Here is a 22,607-nt window from a genome sequence, read left to right on the forward strand (position 1 = left end):
AAAAATTTGGGGTTTTTGGGGGGGATTTGGGGTGAAATCGGGGGGAAAATTGGGCTTTTTTGGAAGGTTTTAGGGGGGATTTAGGGGATTGTGGGAGGGGATTTGGGGGTTTTGGGGGTCTCATCTGAGCCTGGTGATGCTCAGGTGTGTTCTGAGTCACCTCTGTTTAAGAACCCCCAAAAATTGGGTTTTTTTGAGGGTTCTGGGGGGGATTTGGGGCGAAATAGGGGAGTTTTTGGGCTTTTTTGGAGGTTTTACGGGAGTTTTGAGGGGTTTTGGGGAGGGATTTTGTGGGATTTTTGGAGTCTGTATTAAACTTGGAACCCTTTCCCACAGCCGGCCCCTCGCATTCGCTGTCGCGCCGAGGAGATTTTGGGGTTCTTGGGTGGAATTTGGGGGAATTTTGGGGAATTTTGGGGTCCCAAAACCGCGGGGCAACAAACCCGCCGGAACGCAGCTTCCGGGAAACGCGAGGCGCCCGGAAGGAGCGGAAGTGACGCACCGGAAGTAGCCGGAAGGGGCGGGGGGACACCGGAAGTAGCAGAGGCCGCGTGGAGCCGCAGAGATGGGGAAACCCGGGAAGGTCTGGGGGGGAAAAATGGGAAAAAAATGGGAAAAAACGGGAAAAAAACGGGAAAAACCCTGAATAATCGGGATGGGGAGGGCTCAGCGCAGGGGCGGCGGCTCGAGAATGGGGGGGGGGAGGGCGGCGGGAGCGGGAATGAAATGGGAGGGAGGAAAAAAGCGGCGGGAGGCGGTTGGGAAGTCCCAAAATTTTGGGAATTGTGAGGGGAAAAGTGGGATCGGCTGGGAATTCCCAAAATTTGGGGTCTCCACCCTCTCTTTTTCTGCAAAATCGGGATCTGAGTGCCGAAATTTCCAAAATTTGGGGTCTCCAATCTCTTATTCCAGAAAACCGGGATCTGGGAATTCCCAAAATTTGAGGAGATTTTTGAGGTGGAAATTCGGGATTGAGGGCTCCGAATCCTTGGGATTTCGGGAATTTTCCGCCCTCCAGGTGGAAATTTGGGATTGCAACTCCCGGAATTCCCAAAATTTGGGTTGCCCAACATCTCTTTTTCTGGAAAATTGGGATTTGGGGTCCAAGAATTCCCAAATTTTGGGATCCCCAAACTCTCTTTTTTTCCCAGAAAATCGGGATTTGGAAATTCCCAAAAATTGAGATCTTTGAGGTGGAAATTTGGGATTGGGGGGCTCCGAATCCTTGAGATTTCGGGAATTTTCCGCCCTCCAGGTGGAAATTCGGGATTGTGACTCCTGGAATTCCCAAAATTTGGAATCTCCACCTTCTCTTTTTCTGGAAGATCGGGATCTGAGTCCCGAAATTTCCAAAATTTGGGGTATCCAATCTCATTTTCTGGAAAATCGGGATCTGGGAATTCCTAAAATTTGAGGAAATTTTTGAGGTGGAAATTCGGGATTGAGGGCTCCGAATCCTTGGGATTTCGGGAATTTTCTGCCCTCCAGGTGGAAATTTGGGATTGCAGCTCCCGGAATTCCCAATATTTGGGTTGCCCAACCTCTCTTTTTCTGGAAAATTGGGATTTGGGGTCCGAGAATTCCCAAATTTTGGGATCCCCAAACTCTCTTTTTTCCCCCAGAAAATCGGGATTTGGAAATTCCCAAAATTTGAGATTTTTGAGGTGGAAATTTGGGATTGGGGGGCTCCGAATCCTTGAGATTTTGGGAATTTTCTGCCCTCCAGGTGGAAATTCGGGATTGTGACTCCCGGAATTCCCAAAATTTGGAGTCTCCACCTTCTCTTTTTCTGGAAAATAGGGATTTGGGGGCTCAGAATTCCCAAAATTTGGGATCTCCAACCACTCTTTTTCCAGAAAATCGGGGTCTGGGAATTCCCAAAATTTGAGATTTTTGGGGTGGAAATTTGGGATTGGGGGGCTCCAGATCCTTGGGATTTCAGGAATTTTCCGTCCTCCAGGTGGAAATTTGGGATTGTAACTCCCAGAATTCCCATAATTTGGGATAATTTGGGATTTTTTCCCCTCAGAGCCGATTCCAGAAGCAGCAGCGGGCGCAGGCCCGGCTCAGGTCGGAGCAGGAGTTCGGTTCTGTTCCCCATTCCTTCGTGTTCCCACATAAAAAATCAGGATCTGGGACCTCACAATTCCCAGATTTTGGGATAATTTGGGATAATTTGGGATAATTTAGGACAATTTGAGATTTTTTTCCCCTCAGAGCCGATTCCAGCGGCAGCAGCAGGTGCAGGCCTGGCTCAGGTCGGAGCAGGAGTTCGGTTCCGTTCCCCATTCCTTTGTGTTCCCACATAAAAAATCAGGATCTGGGATCCCAGAATTCCCAGATTTTGAGATAATTTGGGATAATTTTTTGATAATTCGTTATAGTTTGGGATAATTTGGGATTTTTCTCCTCAGAACCGATTCTAGTCTCAACAGCGGGCGCAGGCCCGGCTCAGGTCGGAGCAGGAGTTCGGTTCCGTTCCCCATTCCTTTGTGTTCCCACATAAAAAATCAAGATTGTGACTGCCAGAATTCCCAGATTTTGGGATAATTTGTGATAATTTGTGATAATTTGTGATAATTTGGGATTTTTCCCCTCAGAGCCGATTCCAGCGGCAGCAGCGGGCACAGGCCCGGCTCAGGTCGGAGCAGGAGTTCGGTTCCATTCCCCATTCCTTCATTTTCTAACATAAAAAATCGAGGTTGTGACTGCCAAAAGTCCCAGATTTTGGGATAATTTGGGATAATTTTTTTATAATTTGGTATAGTTTGGGATAATTTGGGATTTTTTTCCCCTCAGAGCTGATGCCAGCAGCAGCAGCGGGCGCAGGCCCGGCTCAGGTCGGAGCAGGAGTTCGGATCCGTTCCCCATTCCTTCGTGTTCCCACATAAAAAATCGAGATTGTGACTGCCAGAATTCCCAGATTTTGGGATAATTTGTGATAATTTGGGATTTTTTCCCCTCAGAGCCGATTCCAGAAGCAGCAGCGGGCGCAGAGCCGGCTCAGGTCGGAGCAGGAGTTCGGTTCTGTTCCCCATTCCTTCGTGTTCCCACATAAAAAATCAAGATTGTGACTGCCAGAATTCCCAGATTTTGTGATAATTTGTGACAATTTGTGATAATTCGTTATAGTTTGGGATAATTTGGGATTTTTCTCCTCAGAGCCGATTCCAGAAGCAGCAGCGGGCGCAGGCCCGGCTCAGGTCGGAGCAGGAGTTTGGTTCCGTTCCCCATTCCTTTGTGTTCCCACATAAAAAATGAGGATCTGGGGCCCCAGAATTCCCAGATTTTGGGATAATTTGTGATGATTTGGGATAATTTGGGATAATTTGGGATTTTTTCCCCTCAGAGCCGATTCCAGCGGCAACAGCAGGCGCAGGCCTGGCTCAGGTCGGAGCAGGAGTTCGGTTCCGTTCCCCATTCCTTCGTGTTCCCACGTAAAAAATCAGGATTGTGACTGCCAGAATTCCCAGATTTTGGGATAATTTGTGATAATTTGGGATAATTTGGGGTAATTTGGGATTTTTTCCCCTCAGAGCTGATTCCAGCGGCAGCAGCGGGCGCAGGCCCGGCTCAGGTCGGAGCAGGAGTTTGGTTCCATTCCCCATTCCTTCGTGTTCCCACATAAAAAATGGGGCTTGTGACTCCCAGAATTCCCAGATTTGAGATAATTTGGGATAATTTGGGATAATTTGGGGTAATTTGGGATTTTTCCCCTCAGAGCTGATTCCAGAAGCAGGCCCGGCTCAGGTCGGAGCAGGAGTTCGGTTCTGTTCCCCATTCCTTTGTGTTCCCACATAAAAAATGGCGATTGTAACTGCCAGAATTCCCAGATTTCGGGATAATTTGTGATGATTTGGGATAATTTGTGATAATTTGGGATTTTTTCCCCTCAGAACCGATTCTAGTCTCAGCAGCGGGCGCAGGCCCGGCTCAGGTCGGAGCAGGAGTTCGGTTCCGTTCCCCATTCCTTCGTGTTCCCCCATAAAAAATCAAGATTGTGACTGCCAGAATTCCCAGATTTTGGGATAATTTGGGATAATTTTTTTATAATTTGATATAGTTTGGGATAATTTGGGATTTTTCCCGTCAGAGCCGATTCCAGCAGCAGCAGCAGGCGCAGGCCCGGCTCAGGTCGGAGCAGGAGTTCGGTTCCATTCCCAATTCCTTCGTGTTCCCCCATAAAAAATCAAGATTGTGACTGCCAGAATTCCCAGATTTTGGGATAATTTGGGATAATTTGTGATGATTTGGGATAATTTGTGATAATTTGTGATTTTTTTCCCCTCAGAGCCGATTCCAGAAGCAGCAGAGGGCGCAGGCCCGGCTCAGGTCGGAGCAGGAGTTCGGTTCCGTTCCCCATTCCTTCGTGTTCCCCCATAAAAAAATCAGGATCTGGGCCCCCAGAATTGCCAGATTTTGGGATAATTTGGTATTATTTTTTGATAATTCGTGATAGTTTGTGATAATTAGGGATTTTTTCCCCTCAGAGCCGATTCCAGAAGCAGCAGCGGGCGCAGGCCCGGCTCAGGTCGGAGCAGGAGTTCGGATCCGTTCCCCATTCCTTCGTTTTTCCGCGCGGCCGCGCCGGGAGGAGCCTCCGGAGCCTCAGCAAGGACCTGAGGAGGGTCCTGGAGCCCTACACAGCCAGGAGCCTGCAGGTGGGACTGGGAATACTGGGAATACTGGGATTGGTACTGGGATACTGGGAATGATAGTGGGAATGTTACTGGGATCACTGGGATATTGAGATTTGGGATTTGGGAGTTGAGGAGGGTCCTGGAGCCCTTCATGACCAAGAGCCTGCAGGTGATACTGGGAATACTGGGATTGGTACTGGGAGCACTGGGAATGGGACTGGGAGTACTGGGAATGGGACTGGGATCACTGGGAATGGGACTGGGATCACTGGGATTGATACTGGGATATTGGAACTTGGGATATTGGGATTTGGGATATTGGGTGTTGGGATTTTGGGACTTGGGAGCTGAGAAGAGTCCTGGAGCCCTTCACAGCCAGGAGCCTGCAGGTGGGGATACTGGGAGTACTGGGAATGCTGGGAATGGGACTGGGAGTACTGGGAGTGATACTGGGAATGATACTGGGATCACTGGGATATTGGAATTTGGGATATTGGGATATTGGGGTTTGGGATATTGGGATTTGGGAGCTGAGGAGGGTCCTGGAGCTCTTCACGACCAGGAGCCTGCAGGTGGGACTGGGAGTACTGGGAGTACTGGGAATGGTACTGGGAGCACTGGGAATGGGACTGGGATCATTGGGAATGGTGCTGGGGATACTGGGATATTGGGATTTTGGGGTTAGGATATTGGGATTTTGGGATACCCCAGGAATTTGGGTTCCCTCAGGAATTTTGGGATCCCTGAGGAATTCTGGAATCTCTGAGGAATTCTGGAATCCCTGAATTATTTTGGGATACCCCAGGAATTTGGGATCTCTCAGGAATTCTGGAATCCCTGAGGAATTTTGGATCCCTGAGGAATTTTGGGATCCCTGAGAAATTTTGGAATCTCTCAGGAATTTTGGGATCCCTGAGGAATTCTGGAATCCCTGAGGAATTTTGGAATCCCTGAGGAATTTTGGATCCCTGAGGAATTTTGGGATCCCTGAGGAATTTTGGGTTCCCTGAATTATTTTGGGATCCTGAGGAATTTTGGGCTCCCTGAGGAATTTTGGGCTCCCTGAGGAATTTTGGGCTCCCTGAGGAATTTTGGTTTTCCTGAGGAATTTTGGTTTTCCAGGTGCGCCGGAGCAATTCCCTGCGGGATCTGGTGGCCGTGGCCGGGCCCTTGGGAGTCACCCAGTTCCTGGTGCTCAGCAAATCCCAGTCTGGGATCAACCTGGTCAGTCCTGGCAATGTGGGGAATTCTGGGGAATTTTTTGGGATTTTTTTTGTATTTTTTTTGTATTTTTTGGGGGAATTTTTGGAATTTTTTGGGGATTTTTTAGGATTTTTTTGGGATTTTTTTAAAATTTTTTGGGATTTTTTGGGGATTTTTTTTTTATTTTTGGTGGGATTTTTTTGGGGATTTGTGGGGATTTTTTAAAATTTTTTTTGGGAATTCCAGAGGGTCCCAAAGCCTCCCCAGACCCAGAGGATGAGAGAATTCCCAAGGAATTTGATCCATGACTGATCTCAAAGTAAACGCTCTGATGGGTCCTGGGCAAAAAATTTGGGATTTGGGGCTGAAGATTCCCAAAATTTGGGGGTTCCAAACCATTCCAGAGGGAAAAAATTGCAAAATTTCTGGTTTTTTTCCCCTTTTTAAAAAAATTTTTTCTCCTGCATTTTCAAGAATTTTTCTTGGATATTTCCTGGAAAATTCCTGGATTTTTTCAGGATTATTCTGGAATTTTTTTCAGGATTTTTCTGGGATTTTTCCTGGATTTTTCCTGAATTTTTCCTTTCATTTTCCTGGATTTTTCTGGGATTTCTGTGGGATTTTTCCAGGATTTTTCCAGAAATTTCCCAGGATTTTTTCTGGATTTTTCCAGGATTTTCTCGAATTTTTCCTGGGATTTCTCTGGGATTTTCCCAGGATTTTTTTTTTTAATTTTTCCAGGATTTTCCCAGGATTTTTCTGGGATTTTCCTGAATTTTCTGTGGGATTTTTCCAGAATTTTCCCGAATTTTCCTGGGATAATTCCTGGGATTTTCCCAGTATTTTTCTGGGAATTTTCCAGGATTTTTCTGGGATTTTCCCAATTTTTCTGTGGGATTTATCCAGGATTTTCCTAGGATTTTTCTTTGATTTTTCCAGGATTTTTTTGGATTGTCCCAGGATTTTTCCAGGAATTTCCCAAGATTTTTCTGTGGAATTTTTCTGGGATTTTTCCAGAATTTTCTAGAATTTTCCCAAGATTTTTCTGTGGAATTTTTCTGGGAATTTTCCAAGATTTTTCTGGGATTTTTCCAGATTTTTTCCCGTATTTTCCTGGGATTCTTCCAGTATTTTTTTGGGACTTTTCCAGGATTTTTCTGGGACTTTTCTCAGATATTCCTGAGATTTTTCAAGGATTTTCCCTGGATTTTCCCAAGATTTTTTTTTTGTTTTTCCAGGATTTTTTCAGGATCATTCCTGGATTTTTCTGGAATTTTTCTGGGATTTTCCCAGGATTCTTCCAGGATTTTCCATGGATTTTTCTAGGATTTTCCTGAACTTTCTGTGGGATTTTTCTGGGATTTTACCAGGATTTTCCTGAATTTTCCTGGGATTTTTCCAGGATTTTCCTGAATTTTCCTGGGATTTTTCCAGGATTTTCCCAATTTTTCCTGGGATTTTTCCAGGATTTTTCTGGGATTTTCCAAGGATTTTTCCAGAAATTTCCAAGGATTTTTCTGGCATTTTCCCAGGATTTTCCCGAATTTTCCTGGGATTTTTCCAGGATTTTTTTTGGAATTTTCCAGGATTTTTCCAAGATTTTTCTAGAATTTTCCCAGGATTTTTTCTGTGGGACTTTTCCAGGATTTTCCTGGGATATTCCAGAATTTTTCTGGGATTTTCCTGAATTTTCTGTGGGATTTTCCTGGGATTTTTCCAGGATTTTCCTGAATTTTCCTGGGATTTTTCCAGGATTTTTTCTGGGATTTTCCCAGGATTTTTCCAGAAATTTCCCAGGATTTTTCTGGCATTTTCCCAGGATTTTCCCAAATTTTCCTTGGATTTTTCCAGAATTTTCCCAATTTTTTCCCAAGATTTTTTTTGGATTTTTTCCAGGATTTTTTCAGCATTTTTCTTTGATTTTCCCAGGATTTTTTCAGGATATTTCCAGGATTTTTTAGGATTTCTCTGGGGTTTTTTCCTGGGATTTTTCCAGTATTTTTCTGAAAATTTTTCAGGATTTTTCTGTGGGATTTTTCTGGGAATTTTCCAGGATTTTTCCAGAATTTTCCAGAACTTTCCCAGGACTTTTTCCCACCTTTAAAACTTTTTCTTTTCCCAGAAACTTTTCCGGCTGCCGGGGGGTCCCACCCTGACCTTCAAAGTGCTGCAGGTGGGTCTGGAAATTTGGGGTTCTGGGGTTTTGGGGCTGTTTTTTGGGATTCTGGGCTGGATTTTTTGGGATTTTTTAGGATAATTTCAATATTTAATTTTGTTTTTTCCCATTTTCCCCATTTTTCACCCCAATTTCAGTACTCTTTGGTCAGAGATGTGGTCTCAGCCCTGCGCAGGCACCGCATGCACGAGCAGCAGCTCTGGGATTTTGGGGCCGTTTTTTGGGATTCTGGGGCCGTTTTTTGAGGGGATTTTGGGATTTTTTTGGGATTTTTTTTAGGATGTAATTTTGTTTTTTTCCCATTTTCCCCGTTTTTCACCCCAATTTCAGTACTCTTTGGTCAGGGATGTTGTCTCAGCCCTGAGGAGGCACCGCATGCACGAGCAGCAGCTCTGGGGTTTTGGGGCCATTTTTTGGCATTCTGGGCTGGATTTTTTGGGGTTTTTTGGGATTTTTTTGGATTTTAAATCCCATTTTTTCCCATTTTCCCCGTTTTTCACCCCAATTTCAGTACTCCCTGGTCAGGGATGTGGTCTCAGCCCTGAGGAGGCACCGCATGCACGAGCAGCAGCTCTGGGGGTTTTTGGGATTTTGGGGCCGATTTTTGGGATTTTGGGGCCATTTTTTGAGGGGATTATTTCTGGGATTTTGGGGCCATTTTTTGAGGGGATTTTTCCAGATTTTGGGATTTTCTCAGGATGTAATTTTGTTTTTTCCCATTTTCCCTGTTTCTCACCCCAATTTCAGCACTCCCTGGTCAGGGATGTTGTCTCAGCCCTGCGCAGGCACCGCACACACAAGCAGCAGCTCTGGGATTTTTTCTGATTTTGGGGCCGATTTTTGGGATTTTGGGGCCGTTTTTTGGGGGGATTTTTTTAGGATTTTGGGATTTTTTGAGGATGTGATTTTGTTTTTTCCCATTTTCCCCATTTTTTACCCCATTTCAGCACTCCCTGGTCAGAGATGTTGTCTCAGCCCTGAGGAGGCACCGCATGCACGAGCAGCAGCTCTGGGGTTTTGGGGCCGTTTTTTGGGATTTTGGGGCCATTTTTTGAGGGGATTTTTTAGGATTTTGGGATTTTTTTAGGATGTAATTTTGTTTTTTTCCCATTTTCCCCATTTCTCACCCCAATTTCAGCACTCCCTGGTGAGGGATGTGGTCTCAGCCCTGCGCAGGCACCGCATGCACGAGCAGCAGCTCTGGGGTTTTGGGGCCGTTTTTTGGGATTTTGGGGCCGTTTTTTGAGGGGATTTTGGGATTTTTTAAAATATTTTCAATATTTAATTTTGTTTTTTCCCATTTTCCCCATTTTTCAACCCAATTTCACTTTGGTCAGGGATGAGGTGTCACTGCATAAGGAGCAGCTCTGGGATTTTGGGGCCTTTTTTGGGATTTTGGGGTCGTTTTTTGGGATTTTGGGGCCATTTTTTGGGGGGATTTTGGGATTTTTTGGGGATTTTTTTAGGATGTAATTTTGTTTTTTCCCATTTTCCCCATATCTCATCCCATTTTTTGCCCCAGTACTCCCTGCTCAGGGACACTGGGGCACAAGAAGCAACTCTGGGGTTTTGGGACCGTTTTTTTGGGGGATTTTTCAGGATTTTGGGACTTTTTCAGCCGTTTTTTTGGGATTTTGGAGCCGTTTTTTTTGGGGGATTTTTCAGGATTTGGGATTTTTTAGGATAATTTCAATATTTAATTTAGTTTTTTCCCATTTTCCCTGTTTTTCACCCAATTTCAGTACTCTTTGGTCAGAGATGTGGTCTCAGCCCTGCGCAGGCACCGCATGCACGAGCAGCAGCTCTGGGGTTTTTTCTGATTTTGGGGCCGTTTTTTGGGATTTTGGGGCCGTTTTTGAGGGGATTTTTTAGAATTTTGGGATTTTTTTAGGATGTAATTTTGGTTTTTTCCCATTTCCCCCATTTCTCACCCCATTTCAGCACTCCCTGGTCAGAGATGTGGTCTCAGCCCTGCGCAGGCACCGCATGCACGAGCAGCAGCTCTGGGGTTTTGGGGCCGTTTTTTGGGATTCTGGGGCCATTTTTTGAGGGGATTTTGGGGTTTTTTTGGGATTTTTTTAGGATGTAATTTTGTTTTTTCCCATTTTCCCCATTTTTCACCCCAATTTCAGCACTCCCTGGTGAGGGATGTTGTCTCAGCCCTGAGGAGGCACCGCATGCACGAGCAGCAGCTCTGGGGTTTTTTGGGATTTTGGGGCCGATTTTTGAGGGGATTTTTCCAGATTTTGGGATTTTTTTAGGATGTAATTTAATTTTTTCCCATTTTTCCTGTTTTTTACCCCAATTTCAGTACTCTTTGGTGAGGGATGTGGTCTCAGCCCTGCGCAGGCACCGCATGCACGAGCAGCAGCTCTGGGGTTTTGGGGCCATTTTTTGGGGTTTTGGGCTGGATTTTTTGGGATTTTGGGATTTTTTGAGGATGTAATTTTGGTTTTTTTCCCATTTTCCCCGTTTTTCACCCCATTTCAGCACTCCCTGGTGAGGGATGTGGTCTCAGCCCTGCGCAGGCACCGCATGCACGAGCAGCAGCTCTGGGGTTTAAGGGCCGTTTTTTGGGATTCTGGGCTGGATTTTTTGGGATTTTTTGGGATTTTTTCCATTTTTAACCCCATTTTTTCCCATTTTCCCCGTTTTTCACCCCATTTCAGTACTCCCTGGTCAGAGATGTTGTCTCAGCCCTGAGGAGGCACCGCATGCACGAGCAGCAGTTCCGCCACCCCCCCCTGCTGGTTCTGGGCAATTTTGGGGCGCCCCAAATGCACCTGAAGCTCCTGGCTGGGATGTTCCAGGGGATGTTCCCCAAAATCAACGTGCACAGGGTGGGGATTGGGATTTGGGAATTTAAATTTGGGATTTGGGGATTTGGGATTTGGTGTTTGGGGAATTTGGGGAATTTGGGGTTTGGGAATTTGGGAATTCAAGATTTGGGATTTGGGGTTTGGGGATTTTGGGGTTTGGGAATTTAGGATTTGGGGTTTGGGGATTTTGAGATTTGGGGATTTGGGAATTAGAGATTTGGGGTTTGGAGTTTGGGAATTTGGGGTTTTGGGGTTTGGGAATTTGGGAATTTGGGGTTTGGGGGTTTGGGGTTTGCGGGTTGGAGTTTTGGAAATTTGGAGTTTTGGGGGTTTGGGAATTTGGGGTTTTGGGATTTGGGAATTTATGATTTTGGGGATTGGGGTTTTGGTGGTTTGGGGATTGGGAATTTGGGGTTTGGGAATTGGGGTTTTGGGGTTTGGGGATTTGAGGGTTGGGAATTTGGGGAATTTGGGGTTTGGGGATTTGGGAATTCGAGATTTGGGATTTGGGGTTTGGGGATTTTGGGGTTTGGGAATTTAGGATTTGGGGGTTGGGGATTTGGGGTTGGGGGATTTTGAGATTTGGGGATTTGGGAATTAGAGATTTGGGGTTTGGAGTTTGGGAATTTGGGGTTTTGGGGTTTGGGAATTTGGGAATTTTGGGGTTTGGAAGGGGGAAATGGGGGTTTGGGAATTTGGGATTTTGGGGTTGGGATTTGGGAATTTGGGGTTTGAGATTTTGAGGTTTAGGGGTTGGGGATTTGGGGTTTGGGATTTGGGAGTTTGGGGATTTGGGGTTTGGGGTTTGGGGATTTGGGGGTTGGGAATTCGAGATTTGGGGTTTGGAGATTTGGGAATTTTGGGATTTGGGGTTTGGGAATTTGGGTTTTTGGGTTTGGAGTTTTGGGGATTTGAGGTTTGGGGATTGGGAATTTGGGGTTTGGGAATTTGGGGTTTGGGGGTTGGGATTTTGGGGTTTGGGGTTTTGGGATTTTGGGGGTTGGGAATTCAAGATTTGGGGATTTGGGAATTTAGGGTTGGGGTTGGAATTTAAGATTTGGGGGTTGAGGGTTTGGGGTTTGACATTTTGGGGATTTGGGATCTGTGGGTTTGGGAATTCGGGATTTGGCAATTAGAGATTTGGGGTTTGGGAGTTTGGGAGTTTGGGAATTGGGGATTTGGGGTTTGAGGTTTGGAATTAGGGAAGGGGAAATGGGGATTTGGGTAAATGGAAATTTAGGGCTTGGGAAGGGGGAAAGGGGGAATTTGGGATTTGGGAACAGGGAAAGGGGGGATTGTTCCCATTTTTCCCATTTCCCATTTTCCCCCCAGGTGAACCTGAACTCCGTCCGTCGCTGTTTGCTCCTCAACTACGACTCCGAGTCCGAGCAGCTGCAGCTGCGGCACTAGTGAGGGACACAGACCAAATCCCAAATTCCCAAAACCCCAAAATCCTGATTTCCCAAATCCCAAATTCCCAAATCCCAAATTCCCAACATCCCAAATTCCCAAAATCCTAAAATCCCAAATTCCTGAAGTTTTGAGTGCCCAAAATTCCAAAGTCCCAAAGTTCTGAATTCCCAAAACCCCAAATCCCAAACTCTTCAATGCCCAAATTCCCAAAGTCCTGAATTCCCAAATTCCCAAATCCCAAAGTTCTGAATGCCCAAAATCTCAAATTCCCAAAATCCCAAAATTCTGAATTCCCAAAGTTCTGAATTCCCAAATTCCCAAAACTCTGAATTCCCAAATTCCCAAAGTCCTGAATTCCCAAAATCCTGAATTCCCAAATCCCAAAATTCCGAAGTCCTGAATTCCCAAATTTCCAAAATCCCAAAACCCCGAATTCCCAAATTCCCAAAGTTCTGAATGCCCAAAATCCTGAATTCCCAAATCCCAAAATTCTGAAGTTCTGAATTCCCAAATTCCCAAAGTCCTGAATTCCCAAAATCCTGAATTCCCAAATCCCAAAATTCCGAAGTCCTGAATTCCCAAATTTCCAAAATCCCAAAACCCCGAATTCCCAAATCCCCAAAGTTCTGAATGCCCAAAATCCTGAATTCCCAAATCCCAAAATTCTGAAGTTCTGAATTCCCAAATTCCCACAGTCCCAAAGTCCTGATTGCCCAAAATCCTGAATTCCCAAAATCCTAAATTCCCAAAGTTCTGAATTCCCAAAACCCCAAATCCCAAACTCTTCAATGCCCAAATTCCCAAAGTCCTGAATTCCCCAAATCCCAAAATTCCAAAGTTCCCAAAACCCAAATTCCCAAAGTTTTGAATTCCCAAATTCCCAAAGTCCTGAATTCCTGAAGTCCTGAATTCCCAAAATCCCAAATTCCCAAAACCCCAAAATTCTGAGTGCCCAAATTCCCAAATTCCCAAAGTCCTGAATTCCCAAAATCTCAAAGTCCTGAATTCCCAAAGTCCTGGATTCCCCAAATCCCAAAATTCCAGAGTTCTGAATTCCCAAAATCCCAAATTCCCAAAGTTCTGAGTGCCCAAAATCCCAAAGTCCCAAATTCCCAATTCCCAAATTCCCCAAATCTCAAAATTCTGAATTCCTGGAATCCCCAAATTCCAAAATCTCAAAGTACTAAATTCCCAAAATCTCAAATTCCTGAATTCCCAAAGTCCCAAATTCCCAAAATCTCAAAGTCCCAAAATCTCAAATTCCCAAATCCCAAACTCCCCAAGTCCCAAATTCCCATTTTTTGTATTTTTTTCCCAGTTTCCCATTTTTATTCCCCAATTTCCAACAGTGTCCAGGTGGTTCCCATATCCCCAAATTCCCATTTTTTTGTATTTTCTCCCAATTTCCAGCAGTGTCCAGGTGGTTCCCACATTCCCACATTCCCATTTTTATTTAATTTTTTATCCCAAATTCCCATTTTTTATCCCAAATTCCCATTTTTTTGTATTTTTTCCCAATTCCAGCAGTGTCCAGGTGGTTCCCGTGGGTCTCTCCCGGGGGCTCCGGAAAATCCTGCGGGAGAAATTCCCCAACATGAGCAGGATGGACGACGTCAGCCAGCTGCTGACTGGGTATGGGGACATTTGGGGACACTGAGGGGACACTGGGGACATCACTGGGGACATTGGGGACAGCACAGGGACACTGGGGATGTCAGCCAGCTGCTCACGGGGTGAGGGGACAGCACAGGGACATTGGGGACATTGGGGACAGCACAGGGACGTCAGCCAGCTGCTCACGGGGTGGGTGACATTTGGGGACATTTGGGGACTTTGGGGACAGCAGGGACAGCACAGGGACACTGGGGACATTGGGGACGTCAGTCAGCTGCTCACGGGGTGAGGGGACAGCAGGGGACATTGGGGACACTGAGGGGACACTGGGGACATCACAGGGACATTGGGGATGTCAGCCAGCTGCTCACGGGGTGAGGGGACATTGGGGACACTGAGGGGACATTGGGGACACTGAGGGGACAGCAGGGACACTGGGGACATCAGCCAGCTGCTCACGGGGTATGGGGACAGCAGGGGACATTGGGGACACTGAGGGGACATTGGGGACAGCACAGACGTCAGTCAGCTGCTCACAGGGTATGGGGACATTTGGGGACATTGAGGGGACACTGGGGACATCTCAGGGATATCAGCCAGCTGCTCACGGGGTGAGTGACACTGAGGGGACATTGGGGACACTGAGGGGACACTGAGGGGATGTTGGGGACATCACAGGGACACTGGGGACATCAGCCAGCTGCTCATGGGGTGAGGGGACAGCAGGGGACATTTGGGGACACTGAGGGGACATCTGGGGACATTGGGGACATCACAGGGACACTGGGGATGTCAGCCAGCTGCTCACAAGGGTGAGGGCACATTGGGGACATCACACACAGGGACATCTGGGGACAGCACAGGGACGTCAGCCAGCTGCTCACGGGGTATGGGGACAGTGGGGACTTTTGGGGACATTTGCAGACATTGGGGACATCACACACAGGGACACTGGGGACATCAGCCAGCTGCTCACAGGGTGAGGGGTCAGCAGGGGACATTGGGGACACCTTGGGGACATTGGGGACATCACAGGGATGTCAGCCAGCTGCTCACTGGGTGGGTGACACTGAGGGAACATTTGGGGACACCTTGGGGACACTTTCACCTGTCCCCATCCCTATCCCTCTGAAATGTAACGTGTCCTGTCCCTGTGTCCCCTCAGAACTGTCACTTGTCCTGTCCTGTCCCCAGAGTTGTCACCTGTCCCTGTCCCCCCAGGGAGCTGCTCCTGTCCCTGTCCCCAGATTGTCACTTTGTCCCTGTCCCCCCAGGGAGCTGCTCCTGTCCGAGAGCGAGGCGGAGCCGGACGGGGCCCAGAACGTTCTGGAACTGCCCCAGAAATGCTCGGGGAGAGGGAACGCGGTGACACAGCAGAGCGCGGTCAGGCTGACCGAGGTGACATTGGGGACACTGAGGGGACATTGGGGACATTGGGGACACTGAGGGGACACTGAGGGAACGCGGTGACACAGCAGAGCGCGGTCAGGCTGACTGAGGTGACACTGAGGGGACATCATTGGGGACACTGAGGGGACAGTGGGGACACTGAGGGAACGCGGTGACACAGCAGAGCGCAGTGAGACTCACTGAGGTGACACTGAGAGGACACTGAGGGGACATTGGGGACACTGAGGGGACATTGGGGACACTGAGGGGACATGGTGACACAGCAGAGTGCAGTGAGACTGACCGAGGTGACATTGGTGACACTGGGGGGATGTTGGGATGGCACTGGGGACATTAAGGACATCACTGGGGTGACATTGGGGTGGCACTGGGGACATTGGGGACATTGGGGGGACATTGGGGACACCACAGGGGTGGGGACAGGTGGGGACGGAGCCACCACAGCTCACCGGGGTCACTCTGTCCCTGTGTCCCTGTCTGTCCCTGTGTCTGTCCCTGTCCCTCTGTCTGTCCCTGTCCCTCTGTCCCTGTCCCTCTGTCTGTCCCTGTCCCTCTGTCCCTCTGTCCCTCTGTCTGTCCCCATGTCCCCTCTGTCTGTCCCTGTCCCTCTGTCTGTCCCTGTCCCTCTGTCCCTGTCCCTCTGTCTGTCCCCATGTCCCCTCTGTCTGTCCCAGATCGGGCCCCGTCTGACGCTGCAGCTGCTGAAGGTGGAGGAGGGGCTGGGCCAGGGGAACGTCCTGTACCACGGCCTGGGTGAGTGACAGGGACACCTGGGGACAGGTAACACACCTGGGTGAGTGACAGTGACACCTGGGACAGGTAACACACCTGGGGACGGGGGAATGTCCTGTACCACGGCCTGGGTGAGTGACAGTGACACCTGGGACAGGGGTGACACACCTGGGACACATAATGACACACCTGGGACAGGTAACACACACCTGGAGACAGGTAACACACCTGGGGACAGGTGAGACACACTTGGGATAGGTAACACACCTGGAGACAGGTAACACACACCTGGGGACACCTGGGGACAGGGGAACGTCCTGTACCACGGCCTGGGTGAGTGACAGGGACACCTGGGGACACCTGGGACACACCTGGGACAGGTAACACACCTGGGGACACCTGGGACACACCTGGGACAGGTAACACACCTGGGACAGGTAACACACCTGGGGACAGGGGAACATCCTGTACCACGGCCTGGGTGAGTGACAGGGACACACCTGGGGACACCTGGGACAGGGGAACATCCTGTACCACGGCCTGGGTGAGTGACAGTGACACCTGGGGACAGGTAACACACCTGGGGACAGGTGAGAGGACACCTGGGTGAGTGACAGTGACACACCTGGGGACAGGTAACACACCTGGGACAGGTGAGAGGACACCTGGGTGAGTGACACACCTGGGACAAGTGAGGGGACAGGTGTACCTGAGGTGATCCCAGGTGTGCCCAGGTGATCTCAGGTATGCCCAGGTGTGCCCAGGTTATCTCAGGTGTCTCAGATATATCCCAGGTATATCCCAGGTGCACCCAGATGATCTCAGGTGTATCCCAGGTGATCTCAGGTGTGCCCAGATGATCTCAGGTGTATCCCAGGTGATCTCAGGTGTATCCCAGGTGATCCCAGGTGTGCCCAGGTGCACCCAGGTGACCTCAGGTGTGTTGTCTCCCCCAGCCCCCAAAGGTGAGGCGGAGCTGCGGGAGCTGCTGGCCCGGCGGGAGCAGCGGCTGCAGGTGAGGGCGGAGCGGCGCCGCAAGCAGGAGCAGGACCTGGAGCGCAAACGGCAGCAGAGGCTGCAGCACAGGTGAGCTCAGGTGAGCTCAGCTGGGGCTCAGGTGAGCTCAGGTGGGGCTCAGGTGTGTTAGGGGCTCAGGTGAGCTCAGGTGGGGCTCTGGTGAGCTCAGGTGGGGCTCAGGTGGGGCTCAGGTGTGTTAGGGGCTAAGGTGAGCTCAGGTGAGGTTCAGGTGAGCTCAGGGGAGGTGCAGGTGAGGCTCAGGTGAGCTCAGGTGGGGCACAGGTGAGGCACAGGTTTTCCAGGGACACAGGTGAGGTCTCAGGTAAAGGCCCAGGTGTGTTAGGGGCTCAGGTACAATCTCAGGTGTGTTAGGGGCTCAGGTACAATCTCAGGTGTGTTAGGGGCTCAGGTACAATCTCAGGTGTGCTAGGGGCTCAGGTACAATCTCAGGTGTGCCAGGGAGACAGGTGAGGACTCAGGTACAGTCTCAGGTGTATTGGGGGCTCAGGTGAGGCTCAGGTGAGAACTCAGGTATTCCAGGGGCTCAGGTACAATCTCAGGTGTGTTAGGGGCTCAGGTGTTCAGGGGTTCAGGTACAGTCTCAGGTGAATTGGGGGCACAGGTGAGGCTCAGGTGAGGCACAGGTGTTCTAGGAGCTCAGGTACAATCTCAGGTGTGCCAGGAACTCAGGTAAAGGCTCAGGTGTGTTAGGGGCTCAGGTGTACCAGAGGTTCAGGTGATCCAGGAGCTCAGATGAGGGCACAGGTTTTCCAGAGACACAGGTGAGGACTCAGGTAAAGGCCCAGATGTGCCAGGGGTTTAGGTACAATCTCAGGTGTGCCAGGGACACAGGTGAGGCTCAGGTAAAGACTCAGGTGTGTTAGGGGCTCTGGTGAGGGCACAGGTGTGCCAGGGGTTCAGGTACAATCTCAGGTGTGCCAGGGGCTCAAGTAAAGGCTCAGGTGAGGGCACAGGTAAAGGGTCAGATGTGTTACAGGCTCAGGTAAAGGCTCAGGTGTGCCAGGGACACAGGTGAGGACTCAGGTACAGTCTCAGGTGTGGTAGGGGCTCTGGTGAGGGCACAGGTGAGGCTCAGGTGAGGCACAATTGTTCTAGGGGCTCAGGTGCAATCTCAGGTGTGCCAGGAGCTCAGGTAAAGGCTCAGGTGTGCCAGGGCTCAGGTGAGAACTCAGGTGTGCCAGGGACACAGGTGAGGACTCAGGTAAAGGCTCAGGTGTGGTAGGGACACAGGTGAGGGGTCAGGTGAGGCACAGGTGTGCCAGGGGCTCAGGTACAATCTCAGGTGTGTTAGGGGCTCAGGTGAGAACTCAGGTGTGCCAGGGACACAGGTGAGGGGTCAGGTGAGGCACAGGTGTGCCAGGGGTTCAGGTACAATCTCAGGTGTGCCAGGGGGACAGCTGAGGGTGTCAGGAGGCTCCCAGGTGAGGAAGGTCACACAGGTGAGACTCCCCAGGCGAGGGCAGGAGGGTCAGACAGGTGAGACCCCCCAGGTGAGGCAGCCTGGCTGGGCCCATCCTCACCTGTCCCTCACCTGTCCCCCCAAATCTCACCTGTCCCTCACCTGTCCCCCCAAATCTCACCTGTCCCTCACCTGTCCCTCACCTGTCCCCCCAAATCTCACCTGTCCCTCATCTCTCACCTGTCTCTCCCCAGGGAACGCAGCCTGGCCGGGATGGGCCGTGCCAAAGCTGGCCCAGGTGACACCAGAGGTGGCCCAGGTGACCCCAGGGGTGGCCCAGGTGACCCCCCAGGTGACAGTGACGTCGAGGACCCCGGCGCACCCGAGGCGGGTGAGGCGGAGCCGTCGGACGAGGACGACGCCGAATATTACAGAGAGGAGCTGGGGGAGGAGCCTGACACAGGTGAGAGGGGGGGACAGGTGAGATTTGGGGACAGGTGAGATTTGGGACAGGTGAGATTTGGGACAGGTGAGATTTGGGACAGGTGAGATTTGGGATTTCCAGGTGATTTTTGGCATTTCCAGGTGGAAATTTTGAGGTTTCCAGGTGAGTTTGGGATCCAGGTGAGCTTGGGGTGTTCCAGGTGAATTTTGGGCATTTCCAGGTGGAAATTCTGGGATTTCCAGGTGATTTTTGGGGTTTCCAGGTGGAAATTTTGGGGTTTCCAGGTGGGTTTTGGGACAGGTGAGGGGGGGGACAGGTGAATTTTGGGATTTCCAGGTGGAAATTTTGAGGTTTGAAGGTGAGGTTGGGGGGGACAGGTGAGGTTTGGGACAGGTGAGGGGGGACAGGTGAATTTTGGGATTTCCAGGTGAGTTTTGGCATTTCCAGGTGAGTCTGGGGAGAATCCAGGTGAATTTTTGGGGGGGGGGGGAAGGAGAAATTTTAGGGATTTCCAGGTGAGGTTTTGGGGTTTCCAGGTGAGTTTGAGATCCAGGTGAGCTTGGAGGGATCCAGGTGAATTTTGGGGTTTTCCAGGTCAGTTTTGGGATTTCCAGGTGGAAATTTTGAGGTTTCCAGGTGATTTTGGGATTTCCAGGTGAGTTTGAGATCCAGGTGAGCTTGGAGGGATCCAGGTGATTTTTGAGGATTTCCAAGTGATTTTTTTAGCATTTCCAGGTGATTTTTGGGGTTTCCAGGTGAGTTTGGGCATTTCCAGGTGGAAATTTTGGGGTTTGAAGGTGAGGTTTGGGAGGACAGGTGAGGTTGGGATTCAGATTTGGGATCCAGGTGAATTTTGAGGGTTTACAGGTGGAAATTTTGGGGATTTCCAGGTGATTTTTGAGGTTTCCAGGTGAGTTTGGGATCCAGGTGAGCTTGGGGTGTTCCAGGTGAGTTTTTGGGGGGTAGAGAAGGAAATTTTGGGGATTTCTAGGTGAATTTTGGGGGTTTCCAGGTGGAAATTTTGGGGTTTCCAGGTGAGCTTGGGCGGCACAGGTGAGGTTGGGATTAAAATTTGGGAAATTTTGAGGGGGAAGAGGAGGAAATTTGGGATTTCCAGGTAGAAATTTTGGGGATTTCCAGGTGATTTTTGGGAATTTCCAGGTGAGTTTGGGATCCAGGTGAGCTTGGGGGGATCCAGGTGAGTTTTGGCATTTCCAGGTGGAAATTTTGGGGTGTTCAGGTGAGTTTTGGGATTTCCAGGTGATATTTGGGCTGTTCAGGTGATTTTGGGCAGAACTTTTCCCTTCCCCCACCCCTGGAAGTGGCTGATGAGACAAAAATTCCGGAATTTTCCGTGACTGGGATCAAAGTAAACGCTCTGACACTTCCCAGACCCCAAATCCCAAATTCCTGTCCCTAAATCCCAATTTTTTATCCCTAAATCCCAATTTTTTCCCCAAACTCTTTTTCCCCCTTAACCCTTTCCTGCCAAATCCCAATTTTTTCCACCAAATCCCATCACCCTAAATTCCTTTTTTTTTCCATTTTTAACCCTCTAAATTCCAATTTTTTCAATTTTTTTCCATTTTTAGCTCTCTTGATTCCCATTTTTCCCCTCTTAATTCCCATTTCCCCCCCAAATTCCCATTTTTTTTTCATTTTTCCCATTTTTAACCCTCTAAATCCCCATTTTTCCCCCCAAATTCCCATTTTTTCCATTTTTAACCCTCTAAATTCCCATTTTTTCAATTTTTGTCCCATTTTTCCACCCAAATTCCCATTTTTTCCCATTTTTCCTTCTCTAAATTCCCATTTTCCCTCCCCAAATTCCCATTGTTTTCATTTTTCCCATTTTAACCCTCTAAATTCCCATTTCCCCCCCCAAATTCCCATTTTTTCCATTTTTAACTCCCTAAATTCCCATTTTTTCAATTTTTGTCCCATTTTTCCCCCCCCAAATTCCCATTTTTTCCCGTTTTTAACCCTCTTAATTCCCATTTTCCTCCCCAAATTCCCATTTTCCCCCATTTTTAACTCTAAATTCCCATTTTTTTTCCCAGATTTGTTCCCCAGCAGCTCCAAGCGGAAGCGAAGCCGCGCCGGCGCCGCCGGGGCCCGGAAACGACGGAAGAGGGACCCGAAATCCCAACCTGGAACCCCGAAATCTCAACAAAAAAACCCAAAATTCCAACAAAAAACCCCAAAATCCCAACCTGGAACCCCGAAATTCACACCTGGAACCCCAAAATCCCAACAAAAAACCCCGAAATCCCAGCCTGGAACCCCAAAATCTCAACAAAAAAACCCAAAATTCAAACACAGAACCCCAAAATTCACACCTGGAACCCCAAAATCCCAACCAAAAACCCCAAAATTCAAACTCAGAACCCCAAAATCCCGACCTGGATCCCAAAATTCTCAACCTGGAACCCCGAAATCCACACCTGGGACCCCAAAATTCAAACACAAAACCCCAAAATTCAAACACAGAACCCCCAAATCCACACCTGGAACCCCAAAATCCAAATCCAGAACCCCAAAATCTCATCCAGGAACCCCAAAATCCAAACACAAAAAGCCCAAAACCCCAAATTAAACCGCCAAAAAATCCCAACCTAGAACCCCAAAAATTCACACCGAGAACCCCAAAAATCTCAAACCTGGAACCCCAAAAATCCAGATACAGAACCCCAAAAATTGCTCATCTAGAACCCCAAAAATCTACACCTGGAACCCCAAAATCCAGACCTAAAATGAAAAAACTCATACTTGGAACCCCAAAAATTCCACTCATGAACCCCCCAAAAAACTCAATCTGGAGCCCAACTCCAGAACCCCCAAAAGTCACACCTAGAACCCTATAATCACAACCTGGAACCCCAAAAAATCTGGACCTAGAACTCCCAAAATGAAACCAGTATTCAAAAAAAAATTCCCACTCATGAGCCCCCCCCAAAAATCCAGACCTAGAACCCCAAAAATCATGATCTAGAACCTAAAAAAAAAAAACCTAAACCTGGATTCAAAAAAAAATTCCACTCATGAACCCCAAAAATCTCAATCTGGAACCCCCCCAAAAAAATCCAAATCCAGAACCCCAAAAATGTCACACCTAGAACCCCAAAATTCATACTTGGAACTGCCCCAAAAATTTTCAGACCTAGAACCCCGAAGATCTCCACCCTGGAACCCCAAATATTCTACTCATGAACCCCAAAAATATCAATCTGGAACCCCAAAATTCTCAACACGGAACCCCCAAATCTGAATCTAGAACCCCAAAAAATCTCAAACCTGGAATCCCAAGAATTCCACTCACAAACCCGAAAAAAAATCTCAATATGGAGCTCAAATCCAGAACCCCCAAAATTTTAACCTGGAACCCCGAAAAATCTGGAACTAGGACCCCAAAAAATTCAAATCCAGAACCTGAAAAAATTCACACCCAGAATCCCAAAAATTTCAACCTGGAACCCCAAAATCTGGATCTAGAACCCCAAAAAACTAACCCAGGATCCCAAAAAAAAAAAAAAAAAGCCCCACCCCACTCATGAACCCCCAAAAATTCCCAACATAGAACCCCAAAAAATCTTGACCCAGAACCCCAAAATCCAGACCTAGAACCCCGAAAATCTCAAACCCCAAAATTCCACTCATGAAACCCCCCCCAAAATATCATTCTGGAACCCCAAAAAGCCAAATCCAGAACCCCAAAAAT

General features: G+C 48.5%; 1 protein-coding gene and 2 long non-coding RNA genes across 3 annotated transcripts; 1 reads left to right on the plus strand and 2 right to left on the minus strand.

Moving 5' to 3' along the window:
- Nucleotides 1–556: 556 nt before the first annotated feature.
- LOC117009488 (suppressor of SWI4 1 homolog) lies at nt 557–21,125 on the plus strand (the record flags this gene model as incomplete). Its single annotated transcript, XM_033083724.1, has 13 exons — nt 557–583; nt 4,491–4,661; nt 5,763–5,864; nt 7,966–8,016; nt 10,689–10,859; nt 12,171–12,247; nt 13,776–13,883; nt 15,140–15,263; nt 15,950–16,028; nt 16,964–17,093; nt 18,699–18,907; nt 20,950–21,046; nt 21,089–21,125. Coding segments are annotated over exons 1-13 (1,374 nt in total), but the record flags the coding sequence as incomplete, so codon positions are not given.
- On the minus strand, nt 16,123–16,509 carry LOC117009510. Its single transcript, XR_004420487.1, has 3 exons — nt 16,454–16,509; nt 16,296–16,367; nt 16,123–16,155 (listed from the first exon to the last, which is right to left on the minus strand). It is a non-coding gene; the product is annotated as an uncharacterized LOC117009510 (long non-coding RNA).
- A 139-nt stretch (nt 21,126–21,264) lies between the features above and the next one.
- On the minus strand, nt 21,265–22,400 carry LOC117009508. Its single transcript, XR_004420486.1, has 3 exons — nt 22,251–22,400; nt 21,784–21,789; nt 21,265–21,291 (listed from the first exon to the last, which is right to left on the minus strand). It is a non-coding gene; the product is annotated as an uncharacterized LOC117009508 (long non-coding RNA).
- Between the last annotated feature and the right edge of the window lie 207 nt (nt 22,401–22,607).

Source organism: Catharus ustulatus, chromosome 33 (genome assembly GCF_009819885.2).
Source record: "Catharus ustulatus isolate bCatUst1 chromosome 33, bCatUst1.pri.v2, whole genome shotgun sequence".
Taxonomy (NCBI): domain Eukaryota; kingdom Metazoa; phylum Chordata; class Aves; order Passeriformes; family Turdidae; genus Catharus; species Catharus ustulatus.